We start from the raw sequence: 21,775 nt of genomic DNA on the forward strand, positions 1-21,775 counted from the left end.
CAAAATACATAAAGAACTCACACAACCCAACAGCAAAAAAAAGCAAACATTCTGATTAAAAAACATATGGAAGATCTGAAAAGATATTTTTCCAAAGAAGACATACAGATGGCCAAGAGACACATGAAAAGATGCTCAACATGACCAACCATCAGGGATATGCAAATCAAAACCACAGTGAGATATCACCTCTCACCTATCAGAATGGCTTTTACCAAAAAGACAAGAAATAACAAATGTTTGTGAGGATGTAGAGAAAAGGGAACCCCTCCGCGCTGTTGGTGGAATGTAAACTGGTATAGTCACTGTGGAAAACGATATGGAGGTTCTCCAAAAAATTAAAAATATAACTACCGTATGACCCAACATTCTACTTCTGGGTATTTATCCAAAGAAAACAAAAACACTAACTCGAAAAGATATCTGTACCCCCATGTTCACTGCAGCATTATTTATAATAGCCAAGGTATGAAAACGAACCAGGTGCCCATCAATGGATGAATGAATGGATAAAGAAAATGTGATATATAAATACAATTGAATGTTATTCAGCTATAAAGAAGAACAAAAATTTTGCCATTTGTGACAATATGAAGATCGAGGGCATTATGATAAGTGAAATAAGCATACAGAGAAAGAAAAATACCATATGATTTCTCTTACATGTGGAAACTAAATTAAAAACTGAAACCAAAACAAAACACCAAAAAAAAGCCAAACTCATAGATACAGAGAATATGGCTGCTAGAGGCAGGTGGGGGTAGGAGTGGGAGCAATGAATGGGGGGGGGGGGGTCAAATGATAAAAAGTAAGGGGGTTGCTCCTGGGTGGCACAGTCAGTTGAATGTCTGACTCTTGATTTCGGCTCAGGTCATGATCTCACAGTTCATGAGACTGAGCCCCATGTCGGGGTCTGCACTAACAGCTCACAGCTTGCTTGGGATTCTGTCTCTCCGTCTCTTTTCCCCTCCCCTGCTCATGCACTCTCTTTCTCTCAAAATATTATTTCTCTCAAAATAAATAAATAAACTTAAAAAAAAGACACAAATGCCAAAATGGATGCAAGATAAAATATAAAATGCAAATAGACCAAAGCCATTAAGGGAATTAAAAAAATAATGGAAGAATTCACCTTTCCATAAAAATAATAAAACTCTTCCAGGCTTAGACTATTATACAAGTAAAAAAATATATATAGTTAAGTGGGAGAGTTACGTAAGTAGATTTGCATTTTAGGGAGGTCATCCTGGAAACAGTGAAGAGGGTTGGAGGAAGGGAGAATAATTAGAATTTTCACAAGTTCCCACCATCACAAATATCCACCTACTGGCATCTGTGGCCAAGAACTCCATCTTCCCTTCCGTTGCCAAAGATAATGGTCTACTGCTCTTATCAAGTTCAACCCCTCCATCCAGATTCCATTCCTTTGGGCTTCAAGAACATGGCTCCATCGGGTCTCCCTTCCTTATTCCTCTATCAGCAACCTTCCTTGCTAGTGGATCATTGTCATCAGCATACAAGCATGTTGTTTTCATAAAGGAAACCTCTTTCCCCTCCCACTACTGTCCCATTTTTCTGCCCCACTTTGCCTGAAAACTTCACGTAGTCTTCAACCCCTTTTTCTCATTCTTTCCTGAACATGCTCTGATCAGGCTTTCACCTCCACATTCCAGAGGCTCCTCTAGGCAATGTTACCAATGACCTCCATGTTGTGTTGCTGTATCTAATGGGCACTCGCCAGGCTTCTACCTGACCTAGCAGTTGCATTGATACAGATGACCACTCTCTTCATCTGAAACTTGATAACTTCTTGGCTTTCAGGTCTCCTCACTCTCCTGATTTTTCTCTTATTGATGAAGATTCATTCTCCATCCCTCATTGCTGGGTCTTCCACATCAACCTGACCTTTAACATCAGAGTACCTGGGGGTCTGGATGCCCCATTTATACTTCCTTTCTCCACAATCATACTGAGTCCAATGGCATTAAAAGTGCCATCTACATGCTGTGTGTGTGTGTGTATTCATATTCAGCTTGGACATCTTTATTCAACTCTGGGTTTGCATATCCAGCTGTCTATTCTACATTCCATTTGGAGATCATTAAGCATTTCAAATTAAAATATCCCAAACTGGGCACCTGATTTCCCAGCCCCACAGTGATGAACAGCAACTGATACTTCTGGTTTGTTCTGGCCAGAAACCTTTTATCCTTCATTCCTCTCTCATATTCACACTTGATCCATCAGGAAAACCTGTTGAATCTACGGGCAAACTATTCCAGACTCGGACCACTTTTTACCGCTTCCACCAACATTCCTTTAGTCCAAGCTACTGCCATCTCTCACCGAGTCAGGTTTTAAAAGTATCATTCAGGAGGTGGATCTGAGGTTTGTCCTCCCATCTTCTCATTTGGCTGCCTCTCGAATAAACCTTTTCCTTGCTGTAAATACATATATATACTGTCACTTCACCACTCAAAATCTCCCAGTGCCTTTCCATCTCAGGGTGAAAAAAAAAGCAGAATGGATAAACAGATTGGAGTATATTCACACAATGGGATATCATGCGGCAATGAGAATAAAACTATAACTGCGCACAATAACATCTATGATTCTCCAAATATAAGGTGGAGGAAAAGATACCACATACAAGAGTTCAGCTGCGTAGTGGTTCCATTTACATAAAGTACAAACAGTGATCTCTAAGGTTAGAAGTCCGGAAGCGTAGTTACTCTTGGAGAGGGGCGTGTCTAGAAGGGGCATAAGTGGGGTGTCTACAGTGTTGATCATGTTTTATTTCTGGATAAATAAAACGTGCTGTCTGTGAAAATTCATTAAGCTGTACACTTGGTGTACTTTTCTGTCTGTGTTGCACACACAAATGATTAATTAAAAGATGACATTCATTCCCATGATATGACCTTTTTAAAAGACAAATTGAACCTAAGTAGCATTGATCCTTGAACAATGTGGGGTTGGAGGCACTGACCCCCCGTGCAGTCAAAAATCCACATATAACTTTTGACTCCCCAAAAGCTTAACTACTAATAACCTACTGTTGACCAGAAGACTTACTGATAACAGTTGATTACCACATACATGTTATATGTATTATATACTGTATTCACACGATGAAATAGGCTAGAGAAAAGAACACATTATTAAGAAAATCCTAAGGAAGAGAAAATGCATTTACAGCACTGTATGTGTATTTATTGAAAAAAATCCACGTAGGGGTGGGCCCACGCTGTTCAAACGCACGTTGTTCAAGGGCCAACTGCTATTTGGTTTTCCAGGCCTGCTACACACAGACTAAAGAAGTCTGAATGGGTGCAGGGTTTTTACAGCAATTACAAGATACTCACTCTAGTATGTTCACTGAAAACATGTTGCACTTCCCTCTTTCCTTATCTTTCAACAATATTACTGCAGATTTTTTATTGACTTAGCATTTATTCTCAACAGTAGCATTACTTTTCACTCCCCAGTGGCCACAGTGTGTGTGTGTGTGTGTGTGTGTGTGTGTGTGTGTGTGAGTGATGTGCCTTCACAGAATAGGTATGCTTTTGCTTTCTACTACAGTGTGCCGTAAGTTCTCTGACAGACAATAGGTAGCTGTAATCTGTAAAAGGTTTTTTTTTAATTTATTTTTTTTAAACATTTATTCATTTTTGAGAGTGAGAGACAGAGCATGAGCGGGGGAGGGGCAGAGAGAGAGGGAGGCTCCAGGCTCCGAGCTGTCAGCCCAGAGCCCGACGCGGGGCTCAAACACAGACTGTGAGATCATGACGTAAGCCGAAGTCGGATGCTCAACTGACTGAGCCACCCAGGCACCCCTAAAAAGTTTTAAAATATAGACTGTGTTCTCTGTGTGCTTATGAAATAGATTCTCAATAGCCTTTCTTCTTCCAGACACAAACAGAATTCAAGTGGTTTCAAATCCTGATTATTTTGTTAAAAAACAATTGGGGGGTGGCGCCTGAGTGGCTCAGTCGGTTATGATCTTGCAGTCCGTGAGTTCGAGCCCTGCATAGGGCTCTCTGCTGACAGCTCCTCCCCCACTCACACTCTGTCTCTCAAAAGTGAATAAACATTAAAATAAATAATAAAAATTAAAAAAATAAAAAACGAGATTGTAGTAACAATAATAACTACTATTTATTGAGCACCTACTATGTGCCAGGCACTGTGCTAGACACTTTCCAAGCTTCCTAACAGCCTATGAAATAGAGAGTATACCACTCTCATTTTGACTGAGACTTTGACAGGTTAAGCAACTTGTTGGGGTCACAAAGTCTGTAAGTGGGAGCTGTGATTCAAATCCTGCGCTGATCTAGCAATCCCTTCTAAGGTATATATACCCAGAAGAATTGAAAGCAAGATGTCAAACAGATAATACACCCATGTTCACAGCACTATTATTCACAATAACCAAAAGGTGGAAACAACCCAATGTCCGTCGACAGGTGAATGGATAAACAAAATGTGGTCCACCCACACAATGGAAAACGAACCATCCTTAAAAAGGAAAGAAATCCTTTCACATGCCACAGCACGGATGCACTTTGAAGACACCGTGCTAAGGAAAACAAGCCAGTCACAAAAGGACAAATACGGCATGATTCCACTTAGATGATATAGCGAGAGCAGCTACATACATAGAGACAGAAAGTTCAGCAATGGTTGCTGGTGGCTGAGGAAAAAGAAGGATGGGGAGTTCTTGTTTAAGGAGTACAGAATCTCACTTTTGCAAGATGAAGAGTTCTGGAGATGCATGGTGGTGATGCCTTCACAATATGAATATACTTTACATTACAAAATTATATGCTTAAAGCGATCAAGATGGTAACTTTTCTATTATGTGTATTTTGCCACAATTTAAGGTAAAAACAAAACAAAACAAAACAAAAGGACACTATTTATATCCACAAAGCTACTCTGGCTGTTGTAATTCACTGGCATAGATCTTCAAAGGGTTGGAAATTTTCCAGTCATGGGGTGCCTCCTGCTGGCTGGCCGAAAGAGACAATACACCAGTCTTAAATATCTCTTTGTGTGTCTCTGGGCCTCCATACCAGTCTCAGGAGGTAAGTACTAGAAGGGGTAAATGGGTAAAGCAAACGTGAGTTTGCCCTCAGGGAGCTTCTAGTTAGTGCGGGAGAATGGGTGTGTGGGCACAGAATGCCTTCTCAGGGAGGTGGGGGGCAGTCTATGAAGTTTCCCCTTACCTGGGAATATGTGATCTCTCCCCTCATGAGGTGGCCACTGGGACCATCTGGGCCTCCTTTCTGGAAAGCTTCATTCAGAAAGCCTCTGGAAGACGCAAAGGAACAACATCACGAATGTTCTGATGACTTCATCACAGCACCACGTAGGGGACGGACACTATTTATATCCACAAACTGCTGTTAGAAAGGCATTCTGCCATGAAGGGGGAAAAGCAAAGTTCAAGTTGGAATCTTAGTCTGAAAGTGCAATCCAACTGTGACATGAGACCATAAACTAAATGATGAATATGCCCACAGGTGAAGCAGCTCATCATTCCTGTTTTCAGCTCATTTGCACACGGCATCGCTCCCAATGACTGCTTTATTAGTACATATTCTTCAAAGGGAATGAAATATTTTTTCTGGTTTTGTTTCTGAACATAGAGTTTTTCTTTCTTTTCTTTTTTCTTTCTTTTCTTTCTCTTTCTTTCTTTCTTTCTTTCTTTCTTTCTTTCTTTCTTTCTCTCTCTCTCTCTCTCTCTCTCTCTTTCTTTCTTTCAGACTCCACTCCCAATGTAGGGCTTGAACTCACAACCCTGAGACCAAGAGTCACACACTCTACCAACTGAGCCAGCCAGATGTCCCCAACCATATAGTTCCTATTTCATTTTAACCTTATTTAAGTTTTAAAAGGTTTTCTCATGTCATGAGCTAAATTGTGCCCTCCCCCAATTCATATGTTAGAAGTCCTAATCTCCAGTACTTCAGAATGTGACTGTATTTGGAGACAGGCCTTTAAAAAGGGGATTAAGTTAAAATGAGGTCATTAAGGTGGGCCCTACGCCAATAACTAACTGGTGTCCCAAGGAGCAATCCGGGCACAGACATGGACAGAGAGAACACCATGTGAAGACACAGGGAGAAGACAGCCATCTACAAGCCAAGGAGAGAGGCCTCGGGAGCAACCAGCCCTACCACCACCTTGATCTAGGACTTCTAGTCTCTGGAACTGTTGTGGAAGCCACCCGGTCTGCGGTACTTAATAATGGCAGCCCTAGTTATCTAACACACCTCAGTTCACATTCATCCCTTATACACAGACCCAAGGAGTAGTAGACACAGAGGGAGAGAGGTCAGCTAATTACCTTTTCACCTCCCTATACTACAAATATAAGTTTCCATTCCGATTTCCTGATAATTTCCCGCCCCCAGTGGTGGATGAGCTACTCTCACAGGGCTGGCTGGGCGACATCAGACAGATGAAGGATGGGACATACGTGGCACGTACACACATCTCTGCTCCCCATCCCCCTGGCTGATGTGGATAGTCTATCACCACATCCTACTCCATTGAGTCCAAATACCAATGTGCAATCCTTCTTAATACAGTGCCCCAGGCAAAATATTTACAATGGACTGGAATTGGCAAGCCAGTTAAAATTATTTACCATTCGCAAGTAAGACGACAAACATCTCGAATCTGGGAGTTTCATTTCTGATAATAGTCAACCTACCTTTTATGCAACTAACCCTCTTGCAGGTAACAAGGATCAACTTTGCACAAAATGTACATAGATATATTTCTAGTACTTCCAGCCTTGTTCAACTTTCCAGTAATAACAATGGTGTTGCCACACCTTTGCTGTCAGTTGTCTCTTTGTAATTTATTTTTCTTTTTTTTAAGATTGTGTTTTTAAGTAATCTCTGCACCTGGCATGAGGCCCCAACTTACAACCCTGAGATCAAGAGTGGCCTGCTGTACTGACTGAGCCAGCCAGGCACCACCTACCCCAGTTGTCTTTTTTTTTTAAAACACTGTTATTAAATGGCAATTACAATACCATCAAATTCACACTTTAAGTGTATGATTCAGTGATTTGTAGTAAATTTACAAAGTTGTGTAAACATCAGCACATTCCAGTTTTAGAGCATTTCCATCACCCCAAAAGATCCCTCTAGTTTGTTTTAAGTTTATTTATTTTGAGTTGGGGGGGGGGGGAGAGAGAGAGATCCCAAGCAGGCTCCACAGTCAGCACAAAGCCTGATGCGGGGCTCGAACCCACAAACCATGAGATCATGACCTGAACAGAAACCAAGAGTTCAACCAAGAGTTTGTTTAAGCAACTGAGCCATCCAGGCACCCCTGCCTTCCAGTTTTAAGAATCAAGAGACAATTCAACTCAACAACCTTTTATTGAGCACCTAAGGTGTATAAGACATCGTGCCAGGTGCTGTGATATAAAAATGGAAAAACAGGATTGTATTCTTTTTCCACGTTTATTTATTTTTGGGACAGAGAGAGACAGAGCATGAACGGGGGAGGGGCAGAGAGAGAGGGAGACACAGAATCGGAAACAGGCTCCAGGCTCTGAGCCATCAGCCCAGAGCCCGACGCGGGGCTCGAACTCACGGACCGTGAGATCGTGACCTGGCTGAAGTCGGACGCTTAACCGACTGCGCCACCCAGGCGCCCCAACAGGATTGTATTCTTAAGGAGCTTATGGGGGAACAAGGGAGGCAACCTATAGACAAATAACTAACACGCTGGATGAGTAGGATGGAAAGCAAAGGGAAAATTACTTTTGTGCCTGGAGAATGTGGGCTGATAAAAGAAAAGGAGCTGAGGGAAGAATATAATTGTAGACGAAGGAGGTACCAATGTATCTAAAACCACATCAGGCAATAATAATAATAATAATAATAATAATAATAATAATAGCAATTTGAGATAAGAACATTGTTGAATTTGAAACCACGATTTCCAAATTCTAAGGGTGGCTAGTAAGAGCCATGAATGGTGAAATGGCCATTACAGAAAATGAAATTAGTGAATCAAAAGGCAGATACATTTTTCAAGGACAAATAGTAAAATGATGAATTAAAGTTAATGAGCAAAAAGATGAGACCTGAGAGGCCAAATGCCTTCCATAAACAAACAAGAATTCTAGAAGGATAGGGATGCCTGGGTGGCTCAGTCAGTTGAGGGTCAGACTTCAGCTCAGTCATGATGATCTCAGGGTCTGTGGGTTCGAGCCCCACGTGGGGCTCTGTGCTGACAGCTCAGAGCCTGGAGCCTGTTTTGGATTTTGTGTCTCCCTCTCTCTCTGCCCCTCCCCTGCCCGCACTCTGTCTCTCTGTCTCTATCTCTGTCTCAAAAATAAACATTAAAAAAATTTCTTTTTTTAATTTAAAAGAATTCCAGAACGATAGATCTGAGAAGCAATACAGCAATAACAGGAGAGCATTTCTCAGTACTGAAGAAAGATTTGAGTCCTCAGGTCAAAAGTATACCAATTACCAAGGCAAAATTAATGAAAAATAAAAACACAAAAAGACCCCACAACAGGCATATGTTGGAGAACTATGTCAATTCCTAGGATAAAAAAGGGTAACAACCTTTTTACAGAAAAACAGATTGACACAAAAGAAAAACAATTCAAACTAACATTAGTTGTCTATCTGCAACTATAAGTGTTAGAAGATTGTGAAGGAACCACTCACTAGACATTGAGATAAAAAGAAACAGCCCAAAAATTCTAGCCCAGACAACTTTTTTTTTTTTTAAGTTTATTTACTTTGAGAGAGAGAGACAGAGAAAGAGAGAGAGAATCCTAAGCAGGCTCTACACTGTCAGCGCAGAGCCCAACACAGGGCTCAATCTCACAACCGTGAGATCAGGACCCAAATCAAGAGTCTGGACACTTATCTGACTGAGCTACCTAGGTGCTTCTAGCTCCAGACAATTTATTATACATTTGTGAAGGCAAGAGAAAATCTCAGCCATGTAAAAGTAATGTTTACCATCACATGCCTTGCCAGGAAAAAAAAAAAGAAAGAAAAAATTCAAGAAAGATTTCCAGTCAACTTAACATAGATCAAACTAAAAAGTTGAGAACAGGACAAATGCGGTTTATAAGAAATTGGAAATTTAAGTTTTTAAAAATATCATTTGTCATAGCATTAGAAGAAAACAGAACTAAATCTAATGAAAGAGGTTTGAGACCTCTACACTGAAAACTACAAAACTAAGAGAAATTAAAGACCTCAAAAGATGGAGAGATCTGCATCAAGTTCATGAATCAGGAGACTTAATATGGTTCAGGGAAAATTCTCACCAAACTGATATAAAGATTCAATTCACTCCAATCAAAATGCCAGCAGATTTTGTGTATAAGTGTGAAAATTGGCACACTCATTATAAAATTTATCTGGAAACACAAAGGACACAGAACAACCAAATAAATCTTCGAGAATAAATACGAAGGATTTATATTATAAGATTTTAAGATTTGTTATAAAGCTATAATAATTATGACAATGTGGTATTATTGCAAACATAGACAAATTATCAAATATCAAATTAATATAACAGGGAGGCTAGAAATAGGCCTCCACATATATGGTCATTTGATTTTTCAACAAAGACACCACTAACATTTAATGTAGGAAAGATTTTTTTCATTAAATGGCATTACAGCAACTGAATATCCATGAGTGGGGGGCGGGGGGGACTTCACACCATTTACAAAATTTGCTTTGAAGTGGAACATAGACCTAAATGTGAAAGTTAAAACAATCCAGCTTCTAGAAGAAAAAGCAATATGGGCCGTCTGGGTGGCTCAGTCAGTTAAGTGTCTGACTCTTGATTTCGGCTCAGGTCATGGCCTCAGGGTTCATGAGTTCCAGCCCCACAACAGGTTCACGTTCTCTCTATGCCTCCCCCACGCATGCACACTCTCTCTCAAAATAAATAAGTAAACTTAAAAAAAAAGAAGAAAGAGCAACATCTTCATGACCTTTAAGTAAGCAAAAATTTCTTAAAAGGACACAAGAAGCACTAACATAAAACAAAACAATGATAAATTAGATGTCATTAAAATCAAGACTTTCTGTTCATCAAAGACATCATTGAGAAAGTGGTGAGTAAACCATACACATGGAGATGTTTGCAATATATACATATGACAAAGGACTTCTATCAAGAATATAAAAAGAATCCTAAATCTTTTCTCAATAAGGGAAAGATGACCCTATTGAAAAATGGGCAAACAACTTAAACAAGAATTTCACTCAAGAGAATTACCAAACGGCCAATAAGCATATAAAAAGAAGCTCAACATCATTATTCATCAGGGAAATACAAATTAAAACCACAATGAAGGGCAGGGCGTCTGGGTGGCTCGGTCGGTTAAACGTCCAACTTCAGCTCAGGTCATGATCTCGCGGTCCGTGAGTTCGAGCCCTGGGTCGGGCTCTGTGCTGACAGCTCAGAGCCTGGAGCCTGTTTCAGATTCTGTGTCTCCCTCTCTCTGACCCTCCCCCATTCATGCTTTCTCTCTCTCTCTGTCTCAAAAATAATTAAACATTAAAAAAATTTTTTTTTAAACCACAATGAGATGACACTATATACCCACCAGAACCACTAAATTTAAACACCCTGACAATGTCAAGGACTAATGACCTTGTGGAGAAAGTGAAACTCTCTTCCACTGTTGGTAGGAGTATAATTTGATAGCAGTTTAGAAAATAGCAGTTACTGGGGCGCCTGGGTGGCTCATTGCTTAAGCATCCGATTTTGGCTCAGGTCATGATCTCGCAGCCCGTGAGTTCAAGCCCCGCATCGGGCTTTGTGCTGACACCTCAGAGCCTGGAGCCTGCTTTGGATTCTGTGTCTTCCTCTATCTCTGCTCCTCCCCTGCTCATTCTCTCTCTCTCTCTCAAAAATAAATAAACACTAAAAAAAAAAGAAAGAAAGAAAATGGCAAAATAAGCACTTTGATATCAACACAGGGCACATACCTCTATGCAATAAAGTTATAAGGCACACACACCTTTATGCAACGATTAAGATGGCATTGAAAAATGCAAAACTAAGAGAGTGGGGATGGTATCAGGACAGCACACTGAGCATGTATCTATTTCTCTTTCTGTCTAAAATCCCACTAAGAGCATACAAAAGATACCCTTAAGAGATTTAAAAAGAAAAACGACTTCCATCGTTAAGAAAAACAAGAAAACGTAAATTATCGGACTAAAAAGTATGAGAAAATCTGGAAGACAGATGTAGCTTGGAACATATGGACTAAAAAAAGGGAGAAAGGAGGAAAACAAGAGCCCGAACATGTGAAAAGAAGTCTACTGTTGTTCTTTCCCCATGAAGTCCCAGGGCAGGTTCAAAGTCACTGTCAATAAACTCCATGAGTAGAAAGTGGACTCGGGGACTTCTGACAGCTGAGCTGGTGCCTCCCCTCCCTGCTACCATTTCATTTATTCACTAACAAACACTCACTGAGCACCTTCTATGTGCCAGGCACTGTTAGAGGCAACATGGAAGAAGGAGTGAACAAAAATCTCTCTTCAGGAGCTCACATTCTAGTGGGGGGAGAAAGAGAATAAACTGGTAAATTACACAGAGTGTTAGTGATACTGAGAAAAATTAAGTTGTAAAGGAGGCAGACAGTGTTCTAGCCATTACTGCTACCTAAAACATCAGCCCCAAACCTGTGGCTTAAAACAATCAGTCATTTTATTATCTCTCAAGGTTTCTGCGGGTCAGGAATTAGGGAAGGGCTCAGATGGGAGGTTCTGGCTGGGGATCTCTCCTGTGTCCGCAGACAGCTAGAACTGGATGGGGGAAGGGAAGGGCTGGAGCAGCTGGGGGCTGACCAGGTATGTCTCTTTTCAAGCAGTCTCAGGGCCTCTCCGAGCGGTCTCCCCAAGTCAGTTGGTGTCAAAAAGAAAACCACAGGCTCCAAACACAGTTACTTTCCTTAAGGCCCCACATCAGTAAGACTTCCTTCTTACCTAAATGGAGTTTCAGTCTCCACCCCAAAAATGGAGTTTCGGCCTCCACCCCAATCACTCCGTTGGCCTTCCTGGGGACCAGTCCCAACCATGAAGATTTGTAAGCTCCCCCCATGAGTCACCTCATTGCCTAGCAATGGCACTCCTCTCCCTCAAGAAATTCGAAGGGCTTTAGAAGCTCCGTGCTAGGAACCCAGGACAAACACCAGACAAATTCTTCATTATACAAAAAATAAAGACACCAATAAACATGCATGCTGATAGAAAAGGTTCTATTAATGGAATAAATTACTATATATGCACATTAAAAAATCATAGGTAGGGGCGCCTGGGTGGCTCAGTCAGTTAAGCATCCAACTGACACTCAGGTCATGATCTCATAATTCATGAGTTCAAGTCCCACATTGGGCTCTGCGCTGACAACATGGAGCCTGCTTGGGATTCCCTCTCTCTCTCTCTCTCTCTCTCTCTCTCTCTCTCTCTGCTCCTCCCCACCTCATGCTTTCTCTCTCTCTCAAATAAACTTAAAGAATAAATAAAAATAAAATAATTACAGCTTACCTTAAAGAGATAAGAAACAAAATGTACCCATAAGAAGACTAGAAATAAAATGTTCCCCCCCCCCGTTAAACTGGAGAAAAAGAAAACTTGGTCAACACAACTACAGACAGGAAAAAGAGGAATAAAGGAAGAAATAGCAGAAGCGGTGGTTAAGTAGAAAACACAAAACATCACGGTAGGAATCAAAGTGACAAACAATCCAGGACAAAAATGGGAAAACAGCGTAACAGGTAAATACCAAAGGAAGAGCTACAAATGGCCAATTAAAATGAATAGTGAAGAGGAAAATGAAAACTTGCACAGTAGGGTGCTATTTTTCACCCATCTGCATGGCAAAAATTTAAAAGGGTCATCCCCGCTGCAGGGAGGCTCTGGGGCTGGGTTTCTGATATGCTGTCAGGAAAGGTACAGTGTTTTTACAGAAGGCTTTGGCAGAATCCATCAATAACTTACATGTAAATGCACTTTCACCTGATGTTTCCACTTTTAGCAAACTACCCTAGGGAGCTATTGCAGGGACACTGTAACATTGATGATTAAGAAATAACAAAATGTCCATCAAGAGGGAAAATGTTTAAATAAACGATGGCACTTCCACGTTGTGGAATACTATGGAGTGGTTAAAAGAAGGAAAAGTAGATATATATAAATAGACACAGGAAGATGTCCAATTGTTAAATGAAGTAATTGAAACTAAGCAAACTAAGTAAAAAAAAAAAAAAAAATTAAGGCCTAGAACAGTACGTGTGCCACAATCCTATTGTTTTTTTTTTTTAATCTTAGCTTTCTACCAATCTACCAAACTCCACACCCGAAAAACAAATAATCCAGTGAAGAAATGGGCAGAAAACATGAATAGACACTTCTCCAAAGAAGACATCCGGATGGCCAACAGGCACATGAAAAGATGCTCAACGTCGCTCCTCATCAGGGAAATACAAATCAAAACCACACTCATATCACCTCACGCCAGTCAGAGTGGCCAAAATGAACAAATCAGGAGACTATAGATGATGGAGAGGATGTGGAGAAACGGGAACCCTCTTGCACTGTTGGTGGGAATGCAAATTGGTGCAGCCGCTCTGGAAAACAGTGTGGAGGTTCCTCAAAAAATTAAAAATAGATCTACCCTAGGACCCAGCAGTAGCACTGCTAGGAATTTACCCAAGGGATACAGGAGTGCTGATGCATAGGGGTACTTGTGCCCCAATGTTTATAACAGCACTCTCAACAATAGCCAAATTATGGAAAGAGCCTAAATGTCCATCAACTGACGAATGGACAAAAAAGATGTGGTTTATATACACAATGGAATACTACTTGGCAATGAGAAAGAATGAAATATGGCCTTTTGTAGCAAGTTGGACGGAACTGGAGAGTGTTATGCTAAGTGAAGTAAGTCATACAGGGATACAGATACCATGTTTTCACTCCTATGTGGATCCTGAGAAACTTAATGGAAGACCATGGGGGAGGGGAAGGACAAAAAAAAAGGTTAGAGAGGGAGGGAGCCAAACCATACGAGACTCTTATTGATGGGGGGTGGGAGGGAAGAGAGGGTGGGTGATGAGCACTGAGGAGGGCACCTGTTGGGATGAGCACTGGGTGTTGTATGGAAACCAATTTGACGATAAATTTTATATTAATAAAAAAAAAATAAACCTAGCTATCTACCAAACTACCTACGTACCAAACCGTGCATCGATGTGCCTGCAAATTCAGATAAGCAAGTGACAGACTGACAAGGCCTTATCTGAAACCTCAGAACCAGAGGAGTTTCAAAAGTCAGAACTGTTCAGACTGTAACGGTAAAGAACTGGGGGATATACCATGGTAAGTAACCCCTCCAGGAGGGTCTGGGGCAGCCCTCTTAATCAAAACCATTAGTATTTCTGTGGTGAAATGTGTGACTACTCACAGCAATGGGATAAAAATGAAAAATAGCCCCATACTTGTTCAGTTCGGATTTACTACCAAAACGAGGTCAGATTTTGTGGTCAAATGAAGTCAGGCCCAGGTTTTGCTATAAAGAATTATGGGGGTGGGGGGGGGTGGCGCCTGGGTGCTCAGTCAGTTAAGTGTCCAACTTCAGCTCAGGTAATGTTCTCATGGTTGGTGGGTTTGAGTCCCGTGTCAGGCTCTCTGCTATCAGCACAGCACAGTTTGTTTTGGATCCTGCGTCTCCCCCTCTCTCTGTTCCTCCCCCGCTTGTACTTTCTCTCAAAAATAAACACACAAAAAAAAGAATTACGGGGGGGGGAACCCTCTAAAAACCCCCTTGGTTTTGGATTAACTGAACTAGGTATCAACCACGATTACAGGGATGGGGAGAGGAAGAGGAAGAAGAGGGACCTGCATTCCTTTTTTTTTTTTTTTTTTTTTTTTTGAGAGAGAGAAAGAGAAAGCGAGCGAGCAAGGGCAGGGGAGGGCAGAAGGAGAGGGAGAGAGAGAGAATCCTGAGTAGGCTCCACACGGCCAGAACAGAGCCCGATGCAGGGGTCGAACCCACAAACCATGAGATCATGACTCAAGCCAAAAATCCAGAGTCAGACATTTAACCAACTGAGCCATCCAGGCGCCCCAGGACTTGCATTACTTTTCTGTGCTATTCTGTTAGTTTGAAAATTTTCATAACAAGGATGCATCTGTGTATTAGTTGTGAAGTTAAAACCTATGTGTAAAAGAAAATGAAGAGAAAGATGCTTCAGAGATAATTTAAAATCCCAGAGGTAGTAAGTAACAGGCATAAAGCCACTACAAATCTGGGAGCTGCCCCCGGAGCTCCTGGAGGCATTCAACAAATACTTCCTGATATAGCACGCAGGATACAGATAAGAAGACCTGATTCTCAAATACCCTTTCTGTATTTGCTGACCCCTTGTTTCTCTTGCTACAAAAACATTTACTGAGCACTGCATACAACAAGCACCTCGGGTTCTAGCACATACATTTTTCTTTTTTGTTTATTTTTATTTATTTATCTAGAGGGGGTGGGGGGAGCACAAGCAGGGGAGGGGCAGAGAGCGAGGGAGAGAGAATCCCAAGCAGGCTCCGTTCAGCTAGCACAGAGCCCGATGTGGGGCTCGAACTCGTGAACTGTGAGATCATGACCTGAGCGGAAGTGAAGAGCCGGACACAACCAACTGAGCTGCCCAGCGCCCCCTTGAACATACAGTTTTGAAAGGACCTGATACTCTCCCCATGCCTGGTGTTCAGGCCAAGTGCACTGGGTGGACCTTCCATAACAAAGCTGTGTGCGAAGGTATTACGTGAAACACGACTGTCTACACAGCGGATCCGGATCTCAGGGCGCCATCCTGGCTCCTCTAGATCATGTCAGCCTCAGCTGTCAAGGTGACCCCCATCTCCAGCACCCCGACCCTCACAGGACACTGGTCCGAGGGGGTCACCGCCAAGAGTGGAGTCTCCCCGTCCCTCCTCCTGCCGTGCGATGCCACCGATGCCCACTGGAAGAAGCTGCACCCTCCTGTTCCAGGCCAGGTATTCAGGCATCTCCACTGCTGGAGTTCAGGATGGCCGCCCAGGCCCCCATCACCTTGTCCTCTGGCAGGGATGTACGGATGTCCAGGACCCTCCCGCCCTCTCTCCCTCACGGCTCCGGCACAAGGCTCTCGGGCCTCCTTGGATCCCCACTGGGCCCTTCAGCACAGCTTCCTCACCTTCCATGCCTGTGACCTCGCTCAGAGAAGGACTCGCTCACTTCAGCTCCAACCGCTGCCGGGCTTCACCGTCACCCCGCCTGCTCTACCAGCAAGCGCCTGAACTCCCGGGTCTCAAGCGAGCATCAGCCTCTTTCCTCTGACCGGTGTACCTGACCCATCACCCCAACAACCGGCTACCTTGCATTCGAGCACCTGTGATTTTACCTCCCCTCCACCCCAGCTCAAAACCCCTGAGACAGTCACCGGCTATCCAAGTAGGTACACGCTTAGCCTGACTTTCCTGTCTCACTACAGCACAGGAACAAGCAACTCCCCTACTTGTCTCCCACGACGTCCCTCATCTCTGGCCACACTCAATCTTCTAGTGCACATTCCAAGCTTTCCACCCCCCATCCCCCAAGCCTTTGCTCGTGCTGCTCCCTTCATCTGGAAGGTTCTCCCTTCACATCTCTCCCCATCAACCTCTTACCAGTCTTCTCAGGCTCTGCCTCCACGAAGGCTTTCCTGGTTCTCCAGCTTAGGCCTAATCTGTCCCTCTTTTGAACCACCCAAAAACTTTGTCCCTCTGATGGCACTGCCTTCATCTTGAGCTCTGGCCATCTGTGGATGTCTGAGTTTGCATATCGGATGCCAAGCACGTTGAAAAATGTACAGTGTAAGGCAGGCTCTTCAGGCTCACCTTCTTTTTTTTTTTTTCTTTCCATGTTTATTTATTTAAATTTTTTTTTTAACGTTTATTTATTTTTGAGACAGAGAGAGACAGAGCATGAACGGGGGAGGGGCAGAGAGAGAGGGAGACACAGAATCGGAAGCAGGCTCCAGGCTCTGAGCCATCAGCCCAGAGCCCGACGCGGGGCTCGAACTCACGGGCCACAAGATCGTGACCTGGCTGAAGTCGGACGCTTAACCGACTGCGCCACCCAGGCGCCCCACCATGTTTATTTATTTAAGAGCAAAAGAGAGTGAGAGAGCCCAAGGGAGTGGCAGAGAGAAAGAATCCCAAGTAGTCTCCGGACTGTCGGTGCAGGGCCCCATATGGAGCTTGAACTCATGAACTGCATGCAAGATCATGACCTGAGCCAAACTCAAGAGTCGGACGCTTAACCAACTGAGCCACCCAGGTGCCCCAGGCTTACCTGCTGAATGAATACCTTCCCGGTTAGTTCCCAGACTCCAAAGACTAAGAAGGTCAAGATTATGGACTCTGACCTCCTGGCACCAGCTAGCTTTGCTATCTCCTGTTTTATGACTGCTGGGAATGATCTTAACCACGGTCACAGAGGGAGTGCAAGAGTCTTTGCAACTATAAACAGAATATGCCTAATGGAGCACTTTACACATGCACGAGACTTTTATAAAGAAATGTGTCACAATACAGCTGTCCATCCACCTTACATGTTACCTAATTTAACCCTCACAAAAATTTCTAGAAGGCATTTTCTTATTTTAACATGAAGACTAGGGTTATAGAGGAGTTGACTAAGACTAAAACAGATTAAACAAGGTTACCCAGCAGTACGTGTTAGAACTGAGATTTTTAATCTGCGCCTGACTCAGAGATGAGTGCTCTCTTCAATACCCCACATTTGTAAACTTGTATACTTATATCCTCACAAGTCATGTTCACCCCCACATTGATGAGATCACAGGCACAAATATAGCTCGCAGCTTACTCTCTTTTCAGGCCTTTTAAAAATAAAATCAAATTTATGAGTCAAAAGGAAGCAAAACAACACTATGGTTAAAAGGGTTTCTAAACTCACTAGGGAACCTGGATGGCTCATTTGGTTAAGTGTCCAACTTGGGTTCAGGTGATGATCTCGTGGTTTGTGGACTTGAGTCCCACGTCAGGCTCTGTGCTGACAGCTCAGAGCCTGGAGCCTATTTCAGATTCTGTGTCTCCCTCTCTCTGCCCCGCCCTCCCCACTCACGCTCTCCCTCAAAAATAAATGAATATTTAAAAAAAACAATAAAAAAATAAAAATAAAAAATAAAACTCACTAATCCTCCCTCAGCTTCTCGCTCCTACAAATGATCTGAATTGGACAAGCCTGGATCAAAGGTGGCCTTCCATTTTCAATCCTTCTCTCAAATCCTAATGACCTGGGATGTGATTATTCTGATTGTGGACTCTGTAGGCACAGAGTTTATTCTGTTGTTTGTGTTTACTGACAACAAATAATTATTGACACACTTATTATTGATGTGACATATTGATATCAATTTATTGTTGACACACTTATCAGTGTAGTTACTCACCGCCTACAGACTGGTATCTTTCCCTGTACAATAGCCAAGGGAGTGGGAAGTCATGATGAACCAGAGAGGAAAGAATCCTAAACAGGGAGGCAGAAAAACTGGTTCCATGGCTGCCTGTGTCTAATTACTACAGAGATCAAGTGAATCCTCTGCTAAGCTTCAGTTTCCATACTGTAGGAGTAAGGGCTGCTCTAGATTCTGAGACCCCTTTTGGCTTGGCAGGCTTGCACTAACCAGTCTTTTATCATTGATACAACAGGACAGAAAGTCCTGCTGGTCTTTAGTATCACAAGAATTCTAGAATGGGGCATGTTTTGTATTGGTTTGATATGATTTCAAATCCACAACAAAGACCCCCCCCCCAAAAAAAATGAAGTTGTTAGATGTGAAGCTGTTTTGAAAGGAGGGAAGCTGCAACAGAAAGTCAGTAACTGGTCTTCTGGTCCTATGCCCTTGATAAGCCCTCAGTAGCTCAACTGCTGACAGCCTCACTGGATGTCAATCAGTAAAAAAAACTGAAGAAGCCATTCGGAGAGTCTGTGAGGACTCTCCAGAGTATCTGGTCAGTGCTGAGGGGCTCTGCTCCTCTAAATAGCTCTCCCAAGCCCTTGGGGCAATTAGCTTTTGCCTTGATGAATAGCCGCCAGCTGGGGAAGAAAGTCCTCCTGCCCACGAATGCTGGTGCCATTGTTCCCTAGCAACATGCTCTGGCAACAGGGGACTCTGACTTTTGCACCAGCAAGCTGGAGGGCAGCTCTCAATTGGCTACACCATCTCCCACAAGTGCAAACTCAAACAACTAAATTTGGACCTCATTTGGATCCAGTTCAGATCTCCTTAACTAGAACAAGAATGGGATTAATCAATCATTGTTTGCAAGTATGCTGTTTATTGGTTTATGAAGGGACATTATCCTGCATGCTATTGGCTTGTGAAATACCCACAGCGAACCAGTGTTAAACAAACTGCAGACAAAAACAAACTCAATCTCTGAGCATTAATTTGCCATGAAACAAAACAGGGCACAATTCTCAAAGCTTCCACCCTCCACTTATTCTTGCCACTAGTTCAGAATTTCGTTTTTGTGGGTGTTGCCAGAGTGATCTCTCTTTCTTCCTTTCTTTCTTAATGTTTTAAACAAACAGGCTTTCCTTCCTTCTCACTATAGGAGAAACACATGTTCATAAGCAGATATTTGCACTTAGAAAATGCAAAAAGTAGAAAAATGAAGGAAATAATTCATAATCTCACCTGGGATTAACAATCCCAAGGATATTCTGGAATACTTCTTCTAGACGTTTTTCAGCATATAGCTCTTCTTCCCCCATAATTGAAACCATGTTGTATTAATTGTTTTACATTCTGGTGGGTGGTTTTTGTTTGTTTGTTTGTTTTTTCCCAATTATCACAACAGGTCTTTCTTTTCTGGTGTTATTGAAATCTCATGCTGAACATTTCTCTTCACAGGTGACGCTTCCTAGTCCATCATTTCCCAGCGATTCGGCTTTGGGGCTCTCTAGTTTGCTCTTCTAGTACGTGAACGGCAACGCACAGAACTTTTTTCTCTTGCAAACTTCAGCGCGTCTTTTAAGACCCATTCCATTACACAGACTTAGGGGACAGCAGATGGCGCGGCGAGCAGTTCCCCTCCCTTTGGGAAAAGCCTTCAATACTCAGGGCAATTGTGGAGTCTTTAGAGAGATTTAATTACTCAGTATTCAGAAAGACAATGGGTCTACTGACATGCTCGGGTATTTTCGGGCCGGGTAATTGTTTTAACCTTTAGCAGGGCTCTCGCCCTAAGCAATGTGAAAGCACGGCCTGAGGTCCCCAGAGGCAGCTTCTCGGCGGGGTCCCGCCCCCTGCCGCGCCGCCTCCCCCTCTCCCCCTACCCTTCGCCGGTAAGCCCTTTTCTGGCCCGGCGCCGGCTCCCTTACCTGGGCAGCGCCAACTCCTCCTCCGCGCGGCCGAAGGCCCCGGCCAGCGAGGGCAGCGCCAGGACCCCGTACAGGTCGAACAGGGCCGCGCGCAGCGCCATGGCGGCCTGCGCCACCACCTCCGGCCCCGCACAAAGCGCCCGGGGTGCGCGGAGGTCTGGGGTGGTATTGGAGCGGCAGGCCGCCGGGACCCCACCCACTTGTGGAGCGCGGCCCCGCCCCTGCCCCGCCCCCGCCCCGCCCCCTGTCCTGGTCGGGCCGGGGTCGCGTCCCAGGCGGAAAGCGGACCTGTGTCCGCGGCCTGTCGGGGCTGAGCGCTTCACGCCAATTTGCCAGACTTTCACCGGACCGACCAGGCCTGAGACAGGGGACGTCTGAAAAAGAGCCAGGGGCCACAGACTTTCAAGTGCGCGCGTGTGTTGCCAAAAGCTGCGTTCAATATTTGGATCCTTTGATGTGCGTTTCCCTTGGCCTAGCCACTAAACTAATAGCTTTGTTGCCCTCCTTTCGGTGCGTATATTTACAGACCCCTCACTATCCTAGCACGCTCCCCTAGTCGCACACTTATCTGTCAGGGCAAAATGTGTTTCCAGAATAAAATATGCTCCGGGTATGGTATGCCAACTCAGAATACATCCATTCCAATCTCTTGTGGAACGAGGCTTACTTATTACTCCTTTGTACATGCTACTTGTACTAATGCTCCTAAAAGTGTTCCCGGCTTTGTTTTATTTAAAAAAATTTTTTTAACATTTATTTACTTCTGAGACAGGAAGAGACAGAGCATGAACGGGGGAGGGTCAGGGAGAGAGGGAGACACAGAATCTGAAACAGGCTCCAGGCTCTGAGCTGTCAGCACAGAGCCTGACGTGGGGCTCAAACTCACGGACCGCGAGATCATGACCTGAGCTGAAGTTGGACGTTTAACCGACTGAGCCACCCAGGCGCCCCTCCAGGCTTTGTTTTAAATCACAGACGCCACACTCCTGGTTGGCTCCTTTGTTTCTGGACTTTGCTTAGGAGTGTCTGAGCTGTCCTCGCTGAAGAGGGGTCCTTGGACCCCTCCTGCGTCTGTAGTGTAGCTCTGTGAATTAAAACATGCTTTTGGCCTATGGGGCCCCTGAGTGCCTCAGTCAGTTAAGCATCTGACTCTTTCTTTTTTTTTCTTTTTTTTTTTTTTAGTGTCAGAGTTTAGTTTATTTATTTTTTTATTATGAAATTTATTGTCAGACTCGTTTCCATACAACACCCAGTGCTCATCCCAACAGGTGCCCTCCTCAATGCCCATACCCACCCTCTCCTCCCTCCCACCCCCCATCAACCC

General features: G+C 43.5%; 1 protein-coding gene across 2 annotated transcripts in view; it reads right to left on the minus strand.

The window, feature by feature from the left end:
* The window catches only part of EPHX2 (epoxide hydrolase 2), a 77,618-nt gene extending 57,055 nt beyond the window's left edge, over nucleotides 1-20,563 (minus strand). Inside the window, exons 1-2 of one of the 2 annotated variants that reach the window (XM_047091919.1) lie at nucleotides 20,452-20,563; nucleotides 5,229-5,313 (exon numbers count right to left, since the gene is read on the minus strand). In XM_047091919.1, coding sequence (XP_046947875.1) covers nucleotides 5,229-5,313; nucleotides 20,452-20,552 — 186 coding nt within the window. In that variant the 5' untranslated portion in view covers nucleotides 20,553-20,563. Of the gene's footprint in view, nucleotides 1-5,228; nucleotides 5,314-19,765; nucleotides 20,210-20,451 lie in introns of those variants that run through there. The other variant, XM_047091920.1, reaches the window with a different exon arrangement.
* Between the last annotated feature and the right edge of the window lie 1,212 nt (nucleotides 20,564-21,775).

This window comes from Lynx rufus, unplaced genomic scaffold (genome assembly GCF_022079265.1).
Source record: "Lynx rufus isolate CCGP_SWC_20201006 ecotype Redwood Valley unplaced genomic scaffold, mLynRuf1.p SCAF_3, whole genome shotgun sequence".
NCBI lineage: Eukaryota > Metazoa > Chordata > Mammalia > Carnivora > Felidae > Lynx > Lynx rufus.